Source organism: Nansenia antarctica (genome assembly GCF_963989245.1).
Source record: "Nansenia antarctica genome assembly, chromosome: 18".
In the NCBI taxonomy this organism is placed as follows: Eukaryota; Metazoa; Chordata; class Actinopteri; order Argentiniformes; family Microstomatidae; genus Nansenia; species Nansenia antarctica.
Window position 1 is genome coordinate 11,953,359 of NC_137691.1, and position 23,829 is coordinate 11,977,187.

At 44.3% G+C, this 23,829-nt stretch overlaps 2 protein-coding genes across 2 annotated transcripts; one reads left to right on the forward strand and one right to left on the reverse strand.

The window, feature by feature from the left end:
* The first annotated feature begins 1,751 nt into the window (after positions 1-1,751).
* LOC308173698 (uncharacterized protein) lies at positions 1,752-13,889 on the forward strand. The gene is made up of 5 exons (XM_080548744.1): positions 1,752-1,976; positions 4,706-4,794; positions 9,051-9,150; positions 9,641-11,621; positions 12,171-13,889. Exons 1-5 carry the CDS (start codon positions 1,898-1,900, stop codon positions 12,265-12,267), a joined length of 2,346 nt encoding a protein of 781 aa, XP_080404870.1. The 5' UTR covers positions 1,752-1,897; the 3' UTR covers positions 12,268-13,889.
* A 1,801-nt stretch (positions 13,890-15,690) lies between these two features.
* wdr77 (WD repeat domain 77) lies at positions 15,691-19,935 on the reverse strand. The gene is made up of 10 exons (XM_080548281.1): positions 19,639-19,935; positions 18,957-19,142; positions 18,648-18,789; positions 18,315-18,364; positions 18,112-18,182; positions 17,481-17,535; positions 16,830-16,901; positions 16,287-16,395; positions 16,001-16,069; positions 15,691-15,844 (listed from the first exon to the last, which is right to left on the reverse strand). Exons 1-10 carry the CDS (start codon positions 19,745-19,747, stop codon positions 15,697-15,699), a joined length of 1,011 nt encoding a protein of 336 aa, XP_080404407.1. The 5' UTR covers positions 19,748-19,935; the 3' UTR covers positions 15,691-15,696.
* Positions 19,936-23,829: the final 3,894 nt, after the last annotated feature.

Below are 23,829 nucleotides of genomic sequence, written 5' to 3' on the forward strand. Positions count from 1 at the left end.
TCTTTCCTAACACCAGGGGAGCCACCCCTCCTAAATGTCGTTGTTTGGTACCTGTACTGTAGCAATGACAATAAAGACCATTCATTCATTCATTCATTCATAAAAGCCAGAGGCCATCAGAGACAGGTGTGTGTGTGTGTGTGTGTGTGTGTGTGTGTGTGTGTGTGTGTGTGTGTGTGTGTGCGTGCGTGTGTGTGTGTGTGTGTGTGTGTGTGTGTGTGTGTGTGTGTGTGTGTGTGTGTGTGTGCGTGTGTGTGTGTGTGTGTGTGTGTGTGTGTTGTGTAGGGAGAGGATTCCTGAGCCTCTTTAGACAAGGCTGCTTACCTGGGTCACATGTCTCACCTGCTTTACATAATTAGATAATTGATGTAACAGGATTCAGGGAATGTCCAAACAATCAAACAACGTCTATGTCTCTTAATGTTGCTACCTCCCAGTCACTGTCTGTCTGTCTGCCTGCCTACCTGCCTGCCTGTCTGTCTGTGTGTCTGTCTGTCTGCCTGCGAGTCTGTCTGTCTGTCTGTCTGTCTGTCTGCCTGCCTGCCTGTCTGTGTGTGTGTCTGTCTGTCTGTCTGTCTGTCTGTCTGTCTGTCTGTCTGCCTGTCTGTCTGCCTGCCTGCATGTCTGTGTGTCTGTCTGTCTGTCTGTCTGCCTGTCTGTCTGCCTGCGAGTCTGTCTGTCTGCCTGCCTGCCTGTCTGTCTGTCTGTGTGTCTGTGTGTCTGTCTGTCTGTCTGTCTGTCTGTCTGCCTGTCTGTCTGCCTGCCTGCGAGTCTGTCTGTCTGTCTGTCTGTCTGTCTGTCTGCCTGTCTGTGTGTCTGTCTGTCTGCCTGTCTGCCTGTCTGTCTGTCTGCCTGTCTGTCTGTCTGTCTGTCTCTCTGTCTGCCTGCCTGCCTGCATACCTGCCTGCCTGCCTGCCTGTCTATCTATATCTATCTTTCTATCTGTGTTGTATCAATTCTAGTGTCATTCTTATAAGAGAAGGTCTCCAGAAGACAACCAAGTGCTGTGACAGTGGATATGGTGACATGGATACCAAGCCAAGAGAGCTGTGATACAATCCTCGCTACTGACAGAACTGGTTCTATGGAGGAAACCAACAATATATATAATCATCAAGGAAAAACTCTTGTTACGCAATCACACTCCCACAACTACAACACCGACTGTCACCGACTGGCCTCCTCTCCCCATCATAGGGACACTATTACACAGATACACTGCTCAGAAACATCTGGCTCAGTTGAAGCAGTTTGAAGGGCATGGCTGTACAGTATAATGCCTGTCTACGTGGTTGGGTCCAACTTTTTTGAACACTCATTGCCTCAGTCTTGAGTAAAGTAGACTTGTAACAGAGCATCATTGTTATGAAATAATGCTGTTTCACTCAGACAAGCCCATGGAGAGAATCGGTCTAGTTTGGAAAGCACTCCACCCACTATGAGACATAGGGACAGTTTGTCAGATGTGAATGATATTGGAATGTCATAAGCCTGTGTCATATATAAGCCTGTGGGTGCGCCTGCAGGCGGGCTTGACTAATGGGTGCGTTCCTAAATTCACTCTGAGAGCGCCGGAGCCCACACCGGGTTCGACGTCATAAAGAGACCAAGTAATTTGATTGGACGAGAGGCATTCCATGAGTGCTAATCAGATTTCCAAAGTGGATTGACGAAACGCACCCGATGTGTGTGGAACGAATCCCTCTGCCTCACCTGTGTGCGTACAGAAGAGGGAGGTGGAGTAGGCGGGACGGGTGGTGCTCTGGGGCCATTTTCTATTTCCCTGGAAGTTTTAGTACACCAAATCAGTAAGGGATCTGTAATGCACCTGTCGTAAAACGTATTTAAAGATGTATTAAAGATTCTCCTTAGACCTGGACACCTGTGGGACAGAAACATGAAAAAGGGAACCTTGCATTTCTTGGGTCGAAAGAACCCATCTCTCTTCGACAGCAACATTAAGATCAAGGACATGGGTGAGTGTTTACTAACAGTCGTTCGGTTATTTACTAATAACTGTTCAGATCTAAAAAAAAAAAAACGATGACATGTTTTTCAACTCAATCAATGTTTTTCCCCTCTCCTGATACAATCGACCTTTGATCTTGTTACAGTGACAATAATGTTTGGTGACCGATCACGTCTTTGGTTATGACAGTGGTCAACATTAAAAGACATACTATGTCCCACTTCAAGAATATAGGCTGACCGAGGTTATATCTACTGCACGAACATATCTGTGACATTTATTAGCGGAATAACATTGAGTAATATAGTCTTATCGTGAGCTTAGAATGATAAGGTTCTATCTCCGTTTAGGGCAGTTCAGAGATATTGAACGTCAAAGTTTTTACATTCCATTATGTTTTGTGAGATGGAACCTTTGTATTTTATGAATTACTAACTCAAAAATGTCAACATTTAAAAAATAACACCACACAGGCATTAATAAACACCTAATGGATCAGATTATGTAAAAAAACTCAATTTTGACAAAAATGGAGATAGAACCTTATAATTCTAACGTCACCTTATGTCGCAGATCAAGCCTTCAACGATGATCTACTGAGCGAACATGGTCATACATTACACGGTTATTGTGTCTGTTTGAAAGGCTATGCAAGACTGAATAAACACTTTCTCCTGGTGACTTCTCTTCTATTTAGTTCAATCAAATGACCGAAACATTCTGAGAAAGTTGTCTTATTAATGATGACAATAATTTATCATTGATACTTCATATTCTTCATATTCTTGTAAGCTAGTCAAAATCATTTGTTCTTGCTGTTAGGATCCCCCAGAGTTGTGGCTGTCTTGCGGTGTAGCCCTCTGTTCCTGAAATGTTTCAAATTTCATAAGTCTGGGACAATCTAACATATTTTTGCATTTGCATTGAATTGATGCCTTGTTGACTATTCTTTTGATAAGATCTTTACAGGAAACAATATGGAGAGGGTGCCGTGCAAACATATGCCCCAGGATGGAACATTTGTATATTTAAATCAGGCAGGCACTCAATAGGGAAATGTCTTTGTGTTCCCTAGGGCAGAGTTTCCCATGCCAGAGATACACAGTCAACACTACCCTCCTAAATCACTACAATGGGCATCAATTGCTTCCATAACATGTGTTCAGTTAGTGGTGGACTCTCAGGGCGTTCTAATGCTGGTGTGGTGGACTCTCAGGGCGTTCTACCACGAAGAAGGTGGTAGAAGATGGTTTCTCCTTCTATCAATGGCCCCGGGCCTGAGCTAGATTACTCTTCCTGCCACGAATGGTGGACTGATGATTCACATGCTTAGTATCCAAATGTATTGATTGTAAGTCGCTTTGGAATAAGGCGTCTGCTAAATGCCAAAAATGTAAATGTAATGCATGTAAATCAATGTGATGATTCTGTCCTGAGAGATGACGCAAGCACAGGACAGGAGGACGCACGCAGTCACTCACGTGTGAAACTGTATCAGAGTGAAGTGAATAAAGACTGCACAAACAACTCCTCAACTCAGCTCCCAATCTCATAGCCAATAGCCAAAGCAAATACTGCCTTTGTTTCTTTATTATTGTTGTAATGGCGACAGGTGATGTGGATAGTGCTGACACTTGTTTAAGCCTACCACTCCACAAGAAAACGTATATTGTGAAGGGTCGAGTTATTGAATTGTATCAATATGCTTTAGGTGACAGAGTAAAATCATATTCACTAGCCTTGAGTCCTCTCCGGAATTCTTTTAGGTCTCAGTGCTTTGACACGTGAGCACTGAGCATGACTTTTCTATCATGAGTTAGTTATTTTTGCAGTGACGTGCCTGACATTGGAATGACAGACAGAGCTGTTTAGTCACTTTCTCCATGGAAATCTTTTGAACTATAATGGGTTTGTATAATAGCTGCAGAGAAGTGTTTTCTTCTCTTTTAAGTGGACACCACATTGCTTTCATGCCTAGCCTGGTCTGTCTATTTAGCTGTCTGTCTGTCTGTCTAAGTTGCTGGTTAACAGCTGGGTAACACCTGTGTCGCTGTTTCAGTGCTATTGCGATGACAACCCACCTCTGCCCAAGAGTCATGTCTAGAATAACATGGGCTGCAACCACTCATGATAGGGTGACCAACAGACCATTGGCCCCCCACATTACGATGGGTCTTGCACCACACTTCTATGACTTGAAAAGTGATCCTGCGTTGCTTCTAGTATCACTGGGAAAAATTGTGGACATCAGGAGAGATAGGTATAATTGCCAAATGACTACACACTTCACACTGTTCCTCTTTTTGACTTTGACTGTCTAATTCTGTGGATGATTTGTGGATGATGTGAAAAGAACTTCACCAAACAACGTCACCATTACACTAGGCTTACAGTTGAAGAACAAGGTGAAACAGAATGTAGAATTGTCCAACTACAAACTCTCAGCATGGGCCAGTCAGTGACGGAGTCTGACAACGTATCTGACAATTGACAAAAGCCACAACTCCTTACTAATGAGCATGTCTAGTCACTCAACCCTTCACTTTGGCTAGACTGTATCGAGGTATTCTGCCGGATGGATTGTGTCATTGAAATGGGTTGGGTTTCCTCTCATGTTCAACATTGTACGACTGTTGTGATGTTAACATTTTTACCGCAGGTTCGTCACAGTATGGACTTTCAGGGGTACTGCAGCTCAGACTAAATAAGTATGTTCTTGTTTGTTTGTTTTCTCAGACAATGTGGAGTTGGTGCTGGATGCATCAAATATACCTGAATCAGGTACTGCCAAGGTGCGGTCCAGACCCACAGTCAAGCACTACACGGTACGTCTAAGTAACTCTACATGTGTGTGGCAACATCCTCAGCTGAACAATGCACATTTAAATTAGTTTGTGAGTCATTTGTTTGGTGGTGGTGGTGGATACTGTGATAATGATGATGTTGATACAATATATGACAAAACGTCGTTGTGTAGGGTTAGTGACGTTGGAGGTAAAGCCAATGGTTGTAGGTCAGGAGTTTCTTCAGATCTTTCCATTGAGTAAATGAACGCCGGCACATTTGACCAGTTTTTCCGTCCACCAGACCTTTCAAAGGTTGTTCTGGTTTTGACGGGATCTAAGCCAAAATGTGGGATTGAACTGATCCTTCATCGATGATGAAGATTTATTTTGTCGGATCATGTCGATTCATTCAGGTCTTTAAGCATAGTCATTAATATAGGATCAGATGTTAATAGACTAATTTATCCTTGATTCAGTTTTGGTGTCCCTGTGGTTGATCTGGTGAAGTCTGGCTGTATCTGGACTTTTGAGAGCTTCCATTAAGCTGTTAAGTCTTAGGCCTAGACGAAGAATGGGGGAGTTTCCTGTGACTGCACCTTGGCATGGTTGGATGTGGCGCGCCCATGACAACATGGGTTGGACGGCTCTGGCTTTCGCAACGAATGAAAGTGACTCATTCAGACAAAAAAGGAAAGAAATAGAAACAGATATTAAGCCGGTTGGCATCAGAAACCACATAAAATGCCACACCCGTTGTGAAATGTTCATGCCTTTGCAAGAAGCTGCCTGTTTGTCCCTATAATCAGTCTCCAATAATGGCATATCCAAGGCATGGCGTAAGGCAGGTGTCATTGAGGGATACGAGGACCACACCTGTTGCACAAATGTGACATATTGTAATGCTTTGCTCCTCATGTTGGGATCGGATGTAATGATCAGACTTTTCTTTTTCAAAAAATGTGAATACATTTCCGCGTTGTTGAAAATCAATGACACATCGCTAGTCAACGCTTAGTGCGTTACGCCACCAAGCGGACCCTGAGTTTCTGTTAAGGCTGATTGAGGCTTCATCAATAACAACGCCACCAGGGGTTAGGTAATCGATGATATGAAAGCAAATAGGTGCGTTCTGTCTAGATAACGTAACACCGCTGTATGGGCCTAGGCTACTCAGAAGTATGAGTTACAGGGCCCTATTATGCACTTCTTAACTTTCCGTCTTAAGTCTTAATTAAGACGCACCGCCAGGTTAAGACCTACCCCCACCCTTATTACGTGCATATATTGCTCATTGTGGGAGTGTTCATATGTTAATGAAGTGCACTAGGCGCCCCTGCTAAGAAGTGGTTTGAAAAGTTCTTAAGTTTAGACTTCATGCACGTTTTGAAACACGAGCGCGCCTCCGCGGTTTGCGCATGCATGTGGGCACACATGAACACGCACGTGGCTCCACGGCAAGACGTCAATTACGGTCACAGTATAAATGCTTTATTTCAGAAGGGAGAGGCAGAGAAGCGCGCTGACCTCCTTCTTAGGACTTCCATAATAGCATAGCGCTAAAGACTCAACGCAGCCGGTTCTTAAAGGGAATGGCACCTGGCACGCTGATTGGGTTGATTGAGAAGACGCCCAAAACACACCCATGACTAATTTCTTTGCTTAGCGCCGGGTTTTAGGCGCCCACTACCGCACGCATAATAGCAAAGTGGCCTTGACCACGCCTCCACGTCTTAAGTTTAGATCTACCGCCTCGTCTTATTGATGAAGTGCATAATAGGGCCCACAGAGTGCTAGCGACAGTGTTGAGCGACGCAAACCCCTCGTACTAGTCACACAACTGACGCAGAAACATGTAGAGGCCTGTACTTATGTGTCCGCTGGTTGAACTCTGAGATTGTGTGTTATGTTCTATGTAAACAGAACAAGTGAGGCGGCTGTGGCGCAGGAGGTAGAGCCGGCGTCTAATGATCGCAAGGTCGGCAGATCGGCGGTTCGAGCCCCGGTTGGCCACATGTCGAGGTGTCCTTGGGCAAGACACTGAACCCCAAATTGCTCCCAATGAGCGGGCCGGCCGGCGCCTTGCATGGTAGCTTGTCGCCATTGGTGTGTGAATGTGTGTGAATGGGTGAATGAGAGGCCATTGTAAAGTGCTTTGGATGAAGGCGCTATATAAGTGCAGTCCATTTACAAGTCCTGGGTGACTTGATCATCATAACAAGGCCACGGTCTGTATCTTGATTACACTCTACAGTATAGATGTGTAACTGAGGTGTGTGTATCCTTGGTGTGTAACCTTGGATTGCTTGGCTGAATTGGAAGCCCTCGTGACCCGCGTGAGGAGTCAGAAAAACACTGATCAAGATGTTCTTCTGGTCGTCTGGTGTGATTTCCTGTCTTTTGGGTAAGGTGACCCCAACAACATCAGCTCTGTAGGGGCATACGCCGTGTTCTGTCTGCAGGTCTTGTGTTGTGTAAACACAGTCTGGGTTTATTTATAGCGGCGGTTTGGGCTGTGACGAGAACATTCAGTTGCAGACACAACGTGACGGCACAGCCCTTTTCACAGTGGCAGTCACGCATGCTTAACACTCGCTTGACGTGACGAAAAAGGTGTGGTAACAAAGAATGCCATGCAAATGGTAAATGGACTGACTTATATAGCGCCTACTTCCAAAGCGCTTTACAATGGCCTCTCATTCACCCATTCACACACACATTCACACACCAATGATGATACACGTGTGTGGCTAAAAAATGCAGTTCTGAAAATAGGCATCAAAACTGCAGGCCTTCTAGGTCTTCTGAGGGTCTACAGATGCATGCATCAATTAACTTCAATAACCGATACACTGTGTAAGGATGCTATATGTGATAGGGGTGGGCATCGACGATCGATAATTGATCGATAAGGATCTTGGTCGATCACAAAATAAAACATTTGGTCGATCACAAAAAAAAAAAAAAAAATAATTTTTTTTTGTGATCGACCAAATGTTTTATTTTGTGATCGACCAAGATCCTTATCGATCAATTATCGATCGTCGATGCCCACCCCTACTATATGTGACACAGAGGATGATCAGTTGGTCCGCATGTCGGCAACCAATCAAAATGTTCGGACTTTTCTTTTGAAACACGGAACTATGTTTCAACGTTGTTGAGAATCACAACACAGACTCGCTAGTCGAGCCAAAATACTGCAACTCAATGGATTGGGTGAGTAATCCCCACTGCTACCTAGTTAACTATAACACTACTTTACATTGTTAGCAAGCTCACATAACAAGCTGTGTTAGTTGACTAGCGAGTGTGTCATTGATTTTCAACAACGCGGAAATGTATTCAAATTTCTTCGAAAGAAAAGTCCGATTATTACATCAGATCCCGACATGAGGACCATAGCATTAGAACATGTCAGATATGCTATGCTGCTGGGAAGATTGGTGAAGGTATAAATCTTATGACAGGCTCATTGTAATGCATGGAATGGAATGAGGAATGGTATCTGGTTTGATACCATAAACTCGTCGTTACATTCCATGCATTACAATGAGCCTGTCCTCTGATTCCTACCTCCACCAGCCTCCCCTGTCCTCTGATTCCTACCTCCACCAGCCTCCCCTGTCCTCTGATTCCTACCTCCACCAGCCTCCCCTGTCCTCTGATTCCTACCTCCACCTAAATTCCTCATTTACATTCCATGCATTACAATGAGCCTGTCATCAGATTTCTAGCCTCCACCAGCCTCCCCTGATATGCAGCGTTATTATACTTTGTTATCAAATGGTGGGTGCTTAGTGACCACTGAGATGGTGTAACAGATCCTTTGGCCTTATTCTGCACAGGGAGGCTTTTGCCCTCGTGAAAAACGACTCCAAAAAGAGACCCAGAGTATGATTAGACTAAAAGGGATTCGGGATGAAAAGCTTTTTCAATTTCAGGCGATCTCTTTTGTGCTTTCGGTAACGGACACCACTTGGACCACTGACGCACAGGTCCACCTTGTCTTGTTTAACTAAGACAATGTACATTAACCGTTTTTTACATGTTGTCATTGAACATGCTACTCCAAAGCACATCATGTCACAAGGGCAGAAAATAGTTTTGAAAACTGGTTTGTTCACTGCAAGGTGTTATGCGATGAATTTTTGTTGTTGTTGCATTGTCTCACCTGATGGCTGATGGAGGCATGAATTATCTTAGCACACCAAGCATATCAGTTCCTCTAACGACCCCAGTGGTGGATCTCTGAGCTGAGACTGTATGTCAATAGTGTCATTGTTTTTCCCCCACAGTCCTCCTCTGACATTGTGCAAGGGTTCGCTGTCGCAACACCCAAAGTCCCTATCCTCCCCCCTATCCTCCCGTTCAACGGACCAAAGCTCAACGGTGCAGGTGAGGGTCAGTCTTCTAACAACCTCCACAAATAAACCTCTGTCTTGTGTTTACCATAGTAAAGCCCGTTGTTCAATAATTTACATTCCCGGGAAACTGCTGGTTTCGGACCGGTCCAGTTGATTGATCACAGTTCAGCGCAGACTCAATGAGCGTTTCCATAAAGGCCTTTAAATATAGGGCAGGTTAATGTTTGTCCAAGGTGTTGCACAATGACACTTTAGAAAACATCTAAGCGGCCATATGCAATGGCAAGCATGTTTGCAGACTGGCAGGAAAGAGGACATATTTTTTTTCAAAGGCTTATATTTAACTACGAATCTGGCCTACTGTAACCAAAGTGAAACCGTCTCGCTGGAATATTTTACCAATCATCATTATATCAGACAATAGTTGGTTGTATTTCTGATGGTTGTTCTCTCTCTCTCTCTCTCTCTCTCTCTCTCTCTCTCTCTCTCTCTCTCTCTCTCTTTCTCTCTCGTCTTTTTAGTTAATGGCGATCGAATGTCCAATGGATCAGCTATATCTGTACCTGACTTGGTGGGGGGGGGGATATTCATCCCACCTCCCCCATCCATGGCACCCCCACCCCCACCTCCTCTTAAGTTCGTCCCTCCGCCAGATTACCACGGTGACCTGGCAGCCCTTCAGCCTCCCGCCATGGCCCCTCCGAAACCTCCGTCAGTTGCCCCCTCTGAGGAGGACGAGGACCTCACCTTCCTGAAACCCCCACCCATGGCCCCTCCGAAGCCCCCTTCAACGTCATCTAGTGCTTCCACTTGCTCTTTGCCCATTTCTACTCCACCACCATTTGCCCCTCCACAGCCCCCCCATAAAGGCCTGAAGAGCCCTCCTCCGAAGCCTACGAGGATGTCTTCCATCCCCAGCATGGATGGACCCCCCCAGGCTCCTGCCCCATCTCCCCCGGTCCAGACCCCTACACCCTCTAGCTTCAATCCCCAGAACACTGCGAAGCTCTACCATGTTCCCAAGACCACCATCCTGGGAGTACAATTAGACCGTGAAAAGAGGCCCAAGCAAATCCTTCTTTTGCAGGACTCTATGTCTACTGACTCAGTCCCTGTTCCTGTCCAGGTCAATGGGAAAGTCCCTTCTGAGGGTCCACCAGTCAAGCCAGCCCGGAGAAACAGCTCTGGCATCCAGCTGGAGAAAGACCTGCAGGACTTAAAGGAGAACTTACAAGCCACTCTCCCTGGTCGACCCTCCAAATCCCAGACCCAGATGGAGGTCAAAGTGGAGCCTCCGTCATTACCAACACCAAAAGATATCACACCTGCTCCAACTCCCCCTATAGACTCACCCAAGCTCCAGAAGGTGTCCACTGCCACTATAAGCTCAGAAGCTCGTACATACAGCCCTTTACTAGAACGCAAACTGCACCACCTAAAGAGTGGTGAGGCGAAGGAGGGTGCGGTGACTTCCCCCCTGGCTCTCCTCATGGCTGCGAAGCAGCGTGACAAGCACAGGTCAAATACTCTGTCGCGTGAAAACAGCTCCTCAACAAAAAAAGTGAGTGAGAAAAGTGAGCCCTCTACAGCGAGCATCCAGCCAAGTGAATCCAGACCCAATTCCTTTACTGTTATCCCCAGGTCTACATCTTCCTCCTCAATTACTTCACAAGACCGACCTAATTCTGTGGTCCCAGTTGAGCCCATAGTGAGGATCCCGACTCCAGGACCACCACAGACTCCAGGACCACCCCGAAGCACTGCGTTGGTAGGGGAGAAGCCACCACCTACAAATCCAGTTCAGGATCTCCTGCTCACTTCTAGAAGTTCGTCCTCCAGTCTAGCTGTTGAAAGTGCAGAACATGGTCCATCACCCTCTGACTGTGTCCGCGATGAAGAGAACGGGGAGGAGTTATGCATGCAACTACTTCCTCCCCCTCCAGAATTTGCTAACTTTGAGGACGACAGTGTGGAGTCTCCCCCCAGCTCACCTCCACCTGACCCTCCCCAAAAGAAAGTCCTACCCCCCACTCCCAGCCCTATCCTTCAAGTTAAAGCACCCAGCCCTATCCTTCAAGTTAAAGCACCCACCCCAACCCCTCCCCCCAAACCTAAACCTCAACCTCCAAGTCCTCCCAAACTCCCGCCTCCTGACATGGAGGTCAAGCCTAAACTGCCAGTCCAGACCAAACCCAAAGTGCCCCCTTCCCAGGCACCTACCTCCCTCTCGGCCAGCCAGGCCACCCTCCTGAGCATCCTACAGAAGAAGATGCTGGAGATGGACCATAAAGTGGTGCCTATGAAGGAGACTGAAAGCAGTTCTGATGATTGGGGCTCCCCCCTGTCTGATGAGGAAGTCAAGTCCCCTGTTGTTCCAAGAGCAGTGCCGAAGAGCAAGCCTCTTCCCACTCTGCCTGTTCAAACACCAAGCCTGGACATGCGGGAGCTGGAGAATAAAGTTGCCAAGAAAGCTCAGGATTTGTCATCAAAAGCAACCCCCAGGTAGGTCTTACTTTCAGTAAGGACAGTTTAGGCTCGTCCTCCTGATCAAAAATACCATAAAGCTTGGCTTTTTTTGACTCCCTAAAGAGTCTTATAATTAAATCCACAATCTGTCATTCGTAAAGACGTTTTTGGATGTATAAGTTTGTATGTAATTAGATATACCCTTTGTTTCTATTGTCTTACTCCATAATAGCCCAAAATATATGGCTATTTTACTCTAATGTTTACAAAGAACGGGAACATAAACAAATCGTTTTTAGTTCTGAGTTCTGTCTATGAATTTGACAGTGGTAACATTTCTTGAATCCCATCCCTCAGCTCTATGCGGTGGGGCTGATGCTTTATTGTTTTGGGGGAAATGGGGATTGTGGCTTTAATTCTATTCCAAAGTACTGCTAAATGCTACAAGCTTGTACTTTTAACTGGACGACTTGTTCACTGGATTCCAGTGTTTATTGAGATGTGGTCGGCTCCGAGCCACATCACAGAGCTGAATGCAGTGTTGTTAGTTCACCGATTAAGATTATAACACTTTCTTTTTAACAGTAATGGGACGCAGTCAAAGCAGCCTTTCGGCATGACCTTCCAAGTACGACCTGGAACCAAACAACCTATCACCGTTGTCAACAAAGGAGACCCCTAATGAGGAGCCATCAACAGATAGTCTCTTCATGTTGATTAAACCTTTGAAATATACCACATATACTGTACATGCAGTGCCTATCCAGGACATCCGAGAGACAGCACAGCCAACTTACTGCTAAAAATATATATTTCTAAGGAAGCCAAAAGCACTTCACAGGGATGCTTTCACCAAGCCAGTGGAGAAAGGAAAAGAAAACCAACTAGTTTGCTGTGCCATAGCAAAGGAATCATGTTGCTTACTTAATATCCAGAGGAACAGTCAAATAGTTCCATGCCTTTTGTCCAAGTGCCAAAGTCTAAGGAGTGGACTATGAGGGGACGGCTTTCAACAATATCTTTGCTCAGCTGCAGTTTTAATCAGTATATGAGTACACATTGCCTTGTGTCAACCACTGGATTTTAGATTCAAAGTCACAGACCTAATAGAATATAATAAGCTTGTGAGGTTGTTTTTGTAAAAACGTGTTTTTGCCAACGTTTCATAACAGAAGCTTCATCTGCTAGATAAATGATGCATTATAAAAAATACTCATGTATAAAAAGGGTGTTTTAATGTCTTAGGATATGTTTAATGTTTGGCACATTGCAAAATAACAGATTACTCTATGTTGTATTTGTGACGGGTAGTACCTGTATATACTGTATTCACACATCAAAAAAGAATTTGAATGAACATTGTACAATTAATTCAACATGTATAGTGTTTATGCTGTCTGGATGATATCATTGTAATAGTAAGCTTATGCTTAAAAGTATCACTGTTACCTTTTATTGTCTACTTCAGTAATGTATAAATATACGGTTATGATCTATACAATTGATTACTTCAAATACCGTAATTTGAAAAGCAGGCAAGTCTTTAGCTGGTTTTGATCTTCTATAGTCTATAAGCAATAAACTATAGGATAATAGACTTTATTTATTTAGTCTATGCATTTTGTGTGTGTACAGTAAGTGACATCATGTTCTTTAGCTATTGTGGCTGTATATCAACTAAAGCTGTTCACTTTCAGAAAAATAAATATACTGTATGTAAAATTGTTTGGTCAACTTGGTAAAGGTAAAGAGCACATAAAGAATATCAGTGTTGATGTTTCCTGACTAGACCTAACTATCTATGGTGGTTGTTCCACTTCCAACTCCAATAATGCGCTGTCAAGAAGAAAACACCATATAGTGATATTTAACAACTATATCTTTTAAAATACAATGGACATTTATTTTTGAATGTTTCTTTCATGTGATGTTAAACTTATCCAACAACTCCCCGTACCCTTCACTGGCTCCCGGTAGCAGCTCGCATCAGATTCAAGTCCCTGGTGCGCGCCTACCGGGCGGTAAAGGGAACAGCCCCTCCCTACTTGTAAGCATCATTGGTCAGCTCCCAAACTCCTGCCAGGTCACTCCGCTCTTCCACCTCGGCTGGTCGCCTGGCACCGCCACCTCTATGTGGATGTAGCGGTCGTACTGTTCAGACAGCTTTTCTCTGTCTTGGTGCCCTGATGGTAGAGCTTCCCACTGCTGTCAGGACTGCTGTCACTATCTATCATCCGCTGTCGACTGAAGACCCATCTATTTAGACTATATTGACTGTCCTTCCTAAAGACATCTTCACCCCCACTACCCCTCTGTACAGTTTGTCTATTGTTAATAATAAAATAAAATGTAAGTCTTCTTCTACCATTGTGACTGCCAAAGGCCCCTGGTCCTTGCAGATTTTCTTTTCTTATGATGACTGATATAGATGATCGACTTACTTAGACAAATGTACTTTACTGTGTACTAAATGTACTGAACTGTGATGTCTAGCGTTGTAAGTCGCTTTGGATATAAGCATCTGGTAAATGGCAAACATTCTAATGTCAATGTAAATGTTGAAGTGCACGCACTACATCTTTGGGGTGTTTTGCCTTAACCGTGTACATAAGGGCATTGTGTGTTCGGTTTAAATTGTGATGACAATGACATTCTGGTCTCTGTGGCTCAGTTGGTAGAGCATGGTGTTAACAACGTCTAGGTCTGGGGGTTCGATTTCCACTGGGACCACATCTACGGTATACTGAAAAATGTATGCATTCACTGCAATGTAAGTCACTTTGGATAAAACCGTCAGTTAAATGGCATATATTACATTCAGAACTTTACTGAATTCATACATTTTTAGCAATTATAGTCTGTGAATATTTCTCACATCTCAAATTTGTGTGTTTGCGAAAAACCAAATGAACAAAAAATATGACAACATAGAGCGACAAACTTTATTGAAGGATGGAGAAACAAATAATATATGATAACGTCAGCTTTTCAGTCACACTCAGACTTCCTCAAAGCACCACAAATGTACACTTGTGTACACAAAACCGTACAGTTAACATACAGTACTTAATGAGACTGTAGTGAGATGACATGATGAAAAAAAGTGCCATTGGAGGGGGAATATAGAACATTTAGCACTTGATTTATTACATTTTGTCATATTTACTGCCATTTTAAAGACCCATTGGCAGACTCCATGGTGACACTTTAGATTAAGGTTATCTTGATAAAGTAAAGGGTTTACAAGATGGTGTGCACATAAGCATTTGGTTAATGCATTTAAAAAAACAGTACATCTACATACAAGCTTACTATTTATAAAGCATCAAAACAACTGACATGGAACTTTTTATTCTGACTTATAATTCATGTCCCTTATAAACCCTTTACAAAGGCAACCTTAATATGAAAGCATTACCTGGATAATATACTGAAGTGCTTGATTAGGAAAACTATTCGCCTATGACATAATTGGTGGTGTGTATTTTAGAATCCTTGAATGAGCCATGATGGTACCAATCTAACTGCAGATGACAAGTCCAAATCGCCCTTGTAATCTTGTTAGCTCATGAGCCAGAGTGGCTCTCAGACCGGCACATACAGTAACAGAGTATCCTAGGTTGAAACATCAAGGTTTCAAAGGAGGTGAGCTCACATGATATTATTAGCCTGGTCATACATTTCATTCGTTTCCCAACCGCTGAGAATCCTGGCGCTAAAACAGCAGGGTGAATTCTTTCTGACACTATATTTTTTGCTCTTTTAATCTTGACAGCATTCCCGGTGTTATCTAGTGCCCCTTAAATCACTTTGACAGGAACAACCTCGTTTGCCATGTTGTTTATGTCACGCCTACAATTAACATAACGGCATAGAGATCAGGTGGAAAGCACAGACAGGGGTACACTGAGACCAGGGGATTGGAAGAACTTATCCGTCATAAAAAATTCCCAATTCCATCCCAGTGGATAATGACTTCCCATACACCCCCCCCCCCCCCCCCCTCCAAACATCTCCACAGAGCAGCTCTGACTTCATACAGGGAATATGGAGACCCTTACCCTCACCCCCCCCACCCCTTCCCTACACCCCCCTTCACAGCCTGGGGAGCTTATGGTGGGGACGTGGCGTCTCCGCTGTCCGGTCCCACGGTGTGGTGGAGGACCTGGTGGTCCCAGCCCACGGTGGTGAGGGTGTCGGAGCCGCCGGGGACCCAGCAGACACCCCTGGCAAAGTCCTGGTGCCTCCTGTCCCTCATTCTGGAGGGGAAGAGGAACCAGAACGATATCAGGAACAGTTGGTGGATGACGTGGGTGTCGTATGAACAGTTGAACATGACCGGTTATTTTTTATTTTTTTACATTAGTGAAATAGTTTCTCAGGACAACTATGTGTCGGACCGGTTCGCCACTTACACTTCTTCCAGCTCCGAGTTCATCACGGCGACGGAGCAGTCGTCGCTGACAGAGGCCAGCAGGGGGGTACTGTGGTAGAGGGCGAGAGGTAACAGTGCTGTTAGCTCAGTCTAGCTGGCACACAAAAAAAAAACACGCCTCTTGGTCTGATTATTTGAAACGATGGCTTTGTATAGGCCTACCGGTGTTGTGTTAGCCAATGTTAGCTTGTATTCTTATCTGCGAGAGAGATTGTGTGACCTTACTAGATCCTGTGGGCCGTGCCTGAGGCGAGCCGGTTGTTTACCTGTGTGAGGAGAAGGCCAGGCCGGTGACCCTGCGGCTGTGGGGGCTCTGTGTCTGAGCCCCCTCTGTCCCCTGGAAGTCTCTGACAGACACGCGTCCCAGCTCGTCACCTGAAACACCAGAGAATCAGCATTACATTTTTTTTTTTTATCTCTTGTCAAAGCTGGATAGGCTGACCATTTGGAACAATCAGGTGTGCCAATGAATTAGGCTAAGACATGTATGCATCATATAAATAAATGGTAAATGGACTGCCTTATATAGCGCCTTATTCCAAAGCGCTTTACAATGGCCTCTTATTCACCCGTTCACCCACACATTCACACACCAATGGCGGCAAGCTACCATGCAAGGCGCCGGCCCGCTCATTGGGAGCAATTTGGGGTTCAGTGTCTTTCCCAAGGACACCTCGACATTTGGCCAGCCGGGGATCGAACCACCGATCTGCCGACCTTGCGATCATTAGACACTGGTTGTACCTCCTGCGCCACAGCCACGCAACATATGCATCATGGGAAATGTAGTACGCTCCACCTCTCCTTACCGTAGGCGATTGTGCTCCTGTGGTTGGGGTGCCAGGTCACTGCGGTAGGGCAGCAGCTGGGGGTCTCTATATCTGAGACAAACCAACACATTCAGTTGAAAATGATCACTTGCATAGTAACAACACGCACCAGCCCAACGCTACACTGAGATCATAAAAACACATACTGAATGATGCCTTCCACTTCACTTCATTTGTAATAGGTACTGAATCGCTAGCGTGGTTGGTATGCTACGGTGTTTGGAAACTCAACGAAAGAGCAATGTCTTGTTGAATCTGGAATAGAGGTGTATTTTCAAATATTGTCCCAACACACCTTTATTGAATTGACTAGGATCATTGGGGGGAAATGGTTGCTAAGCAAACGGCAAACATTATGAAAAAAATCAATTTGTCTAGTTAATGTTAGTACGGAGATCTTAAACAAACTCTCTATCACAAAGGAATACCAGAGAGCCCTAAAACCCAAGCTATGAACCATATCTTGAAAAATTACCAAACAAGATGACAATCCATTGAAAACAGAGGTCTGTGTACATCATCAAATGGCACAGTGACAAAACCACCCAGCCCTACTGCCCCCTGCCGTTCAGTTCACCCAGAACTGCTCACTACTGCCCCCTGCCGTTCAGTTCACCCAGAACTGCTCACCTATTCGGGAGGCAGGTTTGGGTTTCCGTCTGTCCCACAGCAGCAGTCGGCCATCCTGGGGGGTGGAGGGAAACGTAACTGAGAGGAGGCTGAGAGCACTTTCATTCATACAGGTGCAACAGAACAGGGTGATTGCCGTTACATACTAAAATGGTAAATGCACTGCCCTTATATATCGCCTTTCACCCGTTCACACACACACACAATCATACACCAATGGCGGCAAGCTACCATGCAAGGCGACGGCCCACTCATTGGGAGCAATTTGGGGTTCAGTGCCAGTTCACTTGCCCAAGGACACCTCGACACGTGGCCAGCCGGGGATTGAACCGCCGTCCTTGTGATTATTAGACGCCGGCTCTACCTCCTGAGCCACAGCCGCCCCACTACAATCTACTGGATCCTCCAAATGCCCGGAGTACCATAGACAGAGTACAATAGATGGACAAAGCGAACACTCCTGGGGGGGTATTCCATCATCTTTGCTAAAGGAAAATCCAGGCTTATTTTAATAACTCTCACAAGACTTCAAAAATGTATCCCAAAAAAAGCCTGGATTTTCCTTTAGAGACGTTGATGGAATACCCCCCCTAGTGATGAACAAACAGCCCGTATGATTGGAGGCTCTTACCAGGCCACAGGAGAGGAACAGGTTGTCATCAGATGGACTGCAGGACACACAAGTCACTGGCTTAGAGTGAGCTGGGGAATGAGGCAAGGTGGACAATTATACTGGCAATATAAACATAAACATGACAGTTTGAAGCACTGCAAGGGTATTGGGTTCACTTGTGAATTGTGATCATTCATTTAAGTCCTTCAAAGTTCCCTTACCGTTATATGTGCTGATCACAGACTCCTGGCTAAGGTCCCAGACTTTGATTCTACAATGGGGAGGGGAAAAACAAAGAGGCATTAAAGAGAGATATCATCAAAACATCAATGGTCGCGTTCGTAAACTAGCTCTGAGGGCGCCGGAGCGTCCACGTGACTGCCTCTTGTCCAATCAAATGACTTGGTCCCTTCATGACGTTGAGCCCAGTGTGCGCTCCGGCGAATTTTACGAACGCGGCCAATGTCTGCAACGCATCCCAAAACTGTTGTTTGGAGCTAGGTGTGTGTGTGTGAGTACACACAACAAACTAACAATAAAAAAAAAACACTGACCGGCAGTCCATGCTACCGCTGACAGCTTGGTTTGCGTCAGCAGCGGGGCTCACGCTGGTCACCATGCTGTCATGCTCGTGTTTACTAAACCGATTCATCAGCAGGCGCTCGTCCTCTGCCAACTCCCACAGCTCCACAGCACCTACAAACACCCAGGAGACAAGTCACACTCCACAGGTCAGTCAGAGGTACTGCATTACCGAACAGGTTTAGTGTCTTGCAACCAGGCAATAACCCACGTTGAGGCAACATGAATCAACTATTGCCATTGAGAACATTCCTGGGGGGGGGGCATATCAGCTTACTTACCAGAGTCCGAAGCGACAAGTACCGCCTTCTGAGACACCCACTTTGCCTGTGCGACACCCGCCTCGGTTTGCACCCCGGCCTTGCAGAACCCCTCGTTGGGAGCCTGCTTGGGGTCACTGTACAGCCAGAGGGAACCCAGCCAGCACCTGCCACTGAGACTGGAGGCCCCCAGCAGAAGGCTGCCATCTTGAGGAGGGAAAAAAGAGAGAAAAATATTAGGTGGATCTTCCAATGATTAGCTTACTTGGTAGATAGATAGCTAGCTAGCAAGCTGTCGATTTGATTTGGACAGTGAACTCAGACAGTGTCGTGTGCTTTTCCCCTGTCACATTGATTCAAGCCCTCGGAGTATGAGAATGTCAACATGATCCTGTGACCATCGGACTCTTTATTTAGTGACACCACGTGAGAGAGAGATGATAGAGTGAGAGATATGATAGAGTGAGAGATGAGAGAGAGAGAGAGAGATGATAGAGTGAGAGATATGATAGAGTGAGAGATATGAGATAGAGAGAGATATGAGAGAGAGAGAGATGAGAGAGTGAGAGTGTGACCATCGGACTCTTTATTTAGTGACACCACGTGTTGGACTACGTTTAGTAAAAGTTAGATCGTGGTTTAGAAGCTGGCTAAACTAGCAGGCTACTGTGCTGGATGTCTGGATGAACCGATCGGTACGTACCGGCCCGGTACTGCGCCGAGTCCAGGTGTCTCTCCATGCAGGCGGGGGCGTTGGGCGGGATGTTCCATCGGTTCTCCTTCATCATGCTGGTATTCACGGTGCTCTTCATCCAGACAACGAGCTAGTTAGCGGAGAGATCAGTCTGTCTGTGTTCAATTCCAACTGTATAACTTTAACTGAGAGCAATGTATGACCTGCTCCTTAACCGTCCTTACCCCCCACCTCTACTCTGATGTGTGAGATTGAATGAGGTCCAGATCTTCCCTGGTTAGATGACAGCAATAACTTTTGTCTCCATCTTTCTTACCAGATTGAATGAACCCCGGGCAAACAGCAGCACCACGTGGAGGGAACACTTCCGGGTCATGCGCTGGCTCTGTCTGGTTGCTTTTTTATAATAATAATAATAATAATAATAATAATAATAATAATAATAATAATAATAATAATAATAATAATAATAATGTTGTCTCTATCTGTTTGCAATTTTCTTGGCTCTCTGTAATAATGAATGAATGAATGAAAGCTTTATTTCGAACATGTGAAAAGAAATAGTTATAACAAGAAAAAACAAAACAAAAACAAGAAAAAAACTAAACAAAACAAAAACAAGAAAAAACTAAACAAAACAAAAAACAAAAAAACGATTTACTTAACATGTCCGAAAAGGAGTAGGAAGAAGCATAAACTTATTTAATCCTACCCCTTCTCAAATACTCAGAGATTAATAATTAATCATCTGCAGTTAACTTCAATATTAATATAATATTTTTAAAATTAAATCAAATTTATTTAAGTATTTACATATTTACCAACAATAGAAAACAAATAATGTAAATAAACAAATAATCTGTGAAAACAACTGGTGATAATAATAAGAATAAATAAGAATAAGAATAAATATAACCGCAAGCGGCAATGGGGCGTGTTCCTACAGATATGCCCCCATAACCATAAATGGGGTGAGATTGACAGACACGGGGTAGAACTACAGACAGGTGAGGTTGTAGATTGACAGATAGGTGGTAGACCTACAGACAGGTTGTAGATTGATAGATAGGTGGTAGACCTACAGACAGGTTGTAGATTGACAGATAGGGGGTAGAACTACAGACAGGTTGTAGATTGACAGATAGGTGGTAGACCTACAGACAGGTTGTAGATTGACAGATAGCGGGTAAATATACAGACAGGGGGGTAGACCACTCACCTAATATGGGCCAAGTTGAAGTCATGATATACTAAGCTATGATATTATGAAGTACCCTAGGACTACGGGCCTGTAATGTATCAGTCACCTAATTATGGCCTGATATACATAGGCTACTATGCTATGATAATAATAGACACTAAGCGGACATACGAAAATACATTGTGGATTAACCTTCCTCAGTTAATGACCATGTTGTATAGTTTATGTCAAGCATTCACTACTTATGCTGTGCTTACACTATATTCTGCAAGCCTAGCATATGTTTTCAATATATTTATAGAGTATGTAAAGTGATATGAACCAGAGTAAAGTTGTCTGTGTAGGCTATTTGTGAACGATATATAATGTTAAGCTGAATGGAATCAATATGCAGCATAAAGGCAATGACAAGGTTAGTGAATGAGCGGAAGAGGAGAAAGCAGTGGGGAGATGCATGTGGACGAACCCAACTGCATAAAGATGCGCGTCTTTGTTCCGCCACTTTTCCAAAGATGCATTGGAGGCATTTAATTGACCACTGCTAATGAAAGAGCTCACAGATAAGAAGACTACGCTTTATCATATCATTTTCTCCTCCTCCATCTTTAAATGGATCTTATCCTTTAACACCCTATAGTATAGAGAGACCTGCAACACGCATGTTCATATACAATTTCGGACCAATCTGACTTACAGTTGATTTTAAGTGATTTTTTGGCCACATTTTCCACCTGAAAAATCCATTATGGCGGACTTTATGGGTTCTTGTGAGCTGGATGCAATCCTACTTAGAGGGGAGGGAACAGGTGGTTAGTGTGAACGGAACACTGTCCCCCCCCCTCCCAGTGACCTGCGGCGTTCCACAAGGAAGCATATTGGGACCTTTACTGTTCCTAATATATGTGAATGACATGTCATCAGCATGTGATTGCAATTTGTTCCTGTTCGCGGATGACTCGGCTCTGCTGGTCTCTGACAGGGACATATTGCAGGTGGAAAAAGCGCTAAGCACTGAACTGAGTAGAATCTGCATCTGGCTAGCTGACAATAAACTATCAATACACCTAGGTAAAACTGAAACCATCCTATACGGATCCCCATCTAAACTCAGAAAGGCTGTAAATTACAATATAAAAGTGGGTAACATTACTATCACAAGAAAAGAGGATATTACATACCTGGGCTCCATCTTAGAGGCAAATCTTTCCGGAGATAAAATGGCAGCAAAAGTAATCAAAAAAGTTAACCATAGAACTAGATTCTTGTACAGGATATCCTCACTTGTCAGTAAAAACACACTGAGGACCCTATCAGGAGCTCTCATTCAATGTCACTTCGACTATGCCGTAACATCATGGTACTATAGAACCACAAAGGCCCTAAAAACAAGACTCCAGACAGCCCAAAATAAACTGGTTAGGCTTCTGCTAGGCCTCAACCCTAGGACACATCTAACCGCTGCTCATTTTTTGAGCCTTGATTGGCTACGAGTAGTTGACAGAGTGCAGCAGCTTGCACTGGGCCTGGTCTTCAAGATACGCTACACCACAAAGACACCCAAGTACCTGTCAACATACTTCCAAAAAGTGAACAACGTCCACACATACAATACCAGAGGAAGCTCCACGAACCACGTTCAACCGCGTTGCACCACAAACAAGGGGTTAAACTCGTTTGCAAACTATGCAGTAAAAATGTGGAACGCCCTTCCTATAATCTTAAAGGAGTGCAAAACACTGCCCACCTTCAAAACCACTCTCAAAAAACATTTACAGGAGGCTGCAATCCGTAACTGGACCCTCTAAATCAAAAATCAAATTAAAAGACTACACCCCCACCTGGACTACCCTCTATATATTCTTGTTGTTTTGTTGTTATGTCTCCCACACCACCCCCCCCCCCCCCCCCCCCCCCACCGAAATACCCTCTGCACATACTAGTTGTTTTGTCCCACCCCCCTACCTGGTCTACACTCTGAGCAAACGCAATGTTATTATGTCGCCCCCCCCCCCCCTCCCCCCCGCCTAAATCTACTGGTGTTTTTGTACCCCCCCCCCACCATGACCACACACTGTACATACTTGTTGTTTTGTCCCCCCGCCCGAACTACCCATTGTACATATTATATGTCTGTCCCCCTGCCCGAACTACCCACTGTACATACTTTGTGTTTTGTCCCCCGCCCCCACCTGTGGTGTATGTCCCCACCTGTCCTACCCGCTGTACATACCTTATGTTTTGTTGTATTGTTCTTCCCATGTTGGATGTATGTCTATCTTGTAGATAGTACTAGTTATTTGTCTGTATTATCTTGTAGATAGTACTAGTTTTTTGTCTGTCTTACATGTAACGATGAATTGAGAATCAAGGACCCCAATTGAAATAAGCCAGTGGCTTTCTTGGGTTTTTATCCTGTTAGTTGACCTTGTATGTAATATGTACTTTCATGTACCTACTTCTGCAAATCTTCTAATAAAGTTTTCAATCAATCAATCAATCTTGAGGCAAATATGTTCCCCATGAGGAAAGACACATAATTATGTACGCTTCATATATTTTCATACAACGGGGTAGAAATGCCTGCATTGTGAAGTTACTTGATTTTCTATTATTCTATAATTATTATTATTATTTCTATTTGTTATTATAGCGCCACCTATGGTCTAATCATGGTAATTATTTCTGGCATTGTTGCTCTCTAGTTGTGGCATGCACATTTATAGCATTTTTGGTCAAGGACCTTTTGAGCTATTTGACCAAAGCAGGGAAAAGAATATTAAGAAGTATATCACCAATAACAATACTGTTCCTACTACGTAATAGTAGTAGGAACACTAATAATACTACTAATAATAAAAATAATAATAATAATAATTTTGGCTCTATCTGGGTGCAATTTTTTGCAATCAACATCTGATCAAAGAGATTATACTTTATCATCATTTAAAAACTGTGATGCTCGACTTTATTCTCTATTCGAAGCTTGGTAGAAAATAGGG

What these genes read in the sequence shown, in the direction of transcription:
- LOC308173698 (XM_080548744.1), top strand. Translation starts at nt 1,898, where the DNA reads ATGAAAAAGGGAACCTTGCATTTCTTGGGTCGAAAGAACCCATCTCTC. An exon ending in ACCAAAGCTCAACGGTGCAG is followed by an intron (nt 9,151 to 9,640) that starts GTGAGGGTCAGT and finishes TCGTCTTTTTAG; the next exon opens with TTAATGGCGATCGAATGTCC. An exon ending in TCATCAAAAGCAACCCCCAG is followed by an intron (nt 11,622 to 12,170) that starts GTAGGTCTTACT and finishes TCTTTTTAACAG; the next exon opens with TAATGGGACGCAGTCAAAGC.
- wdr77 (XM_080548281.1), bottom strand. Translation starts at nt 19,747, where the DNA reads ATGAAGAGCACCGTGAATACCAGCATGATGAAGGAGAACCGATGGAAC. An exon ending in CAAACCTGCCTCCCGAATAG is followed by an intron (nt 16,902 to 17,480) that starts GTGAGCAGTTCT and finishes GGTTTGTCTCAG; the next exon opens with ATATAGAGACCCCCAGCTGC. An exon ending in CAGGAGCACAATCGCCTACG is followed by an intron (nt 16,396 to 16,829) that starts GTAAGGAGAGGT and finishes CTGGTGTTTCAG; the next exon opens with GTGACGAGCTGGGACGCGTG.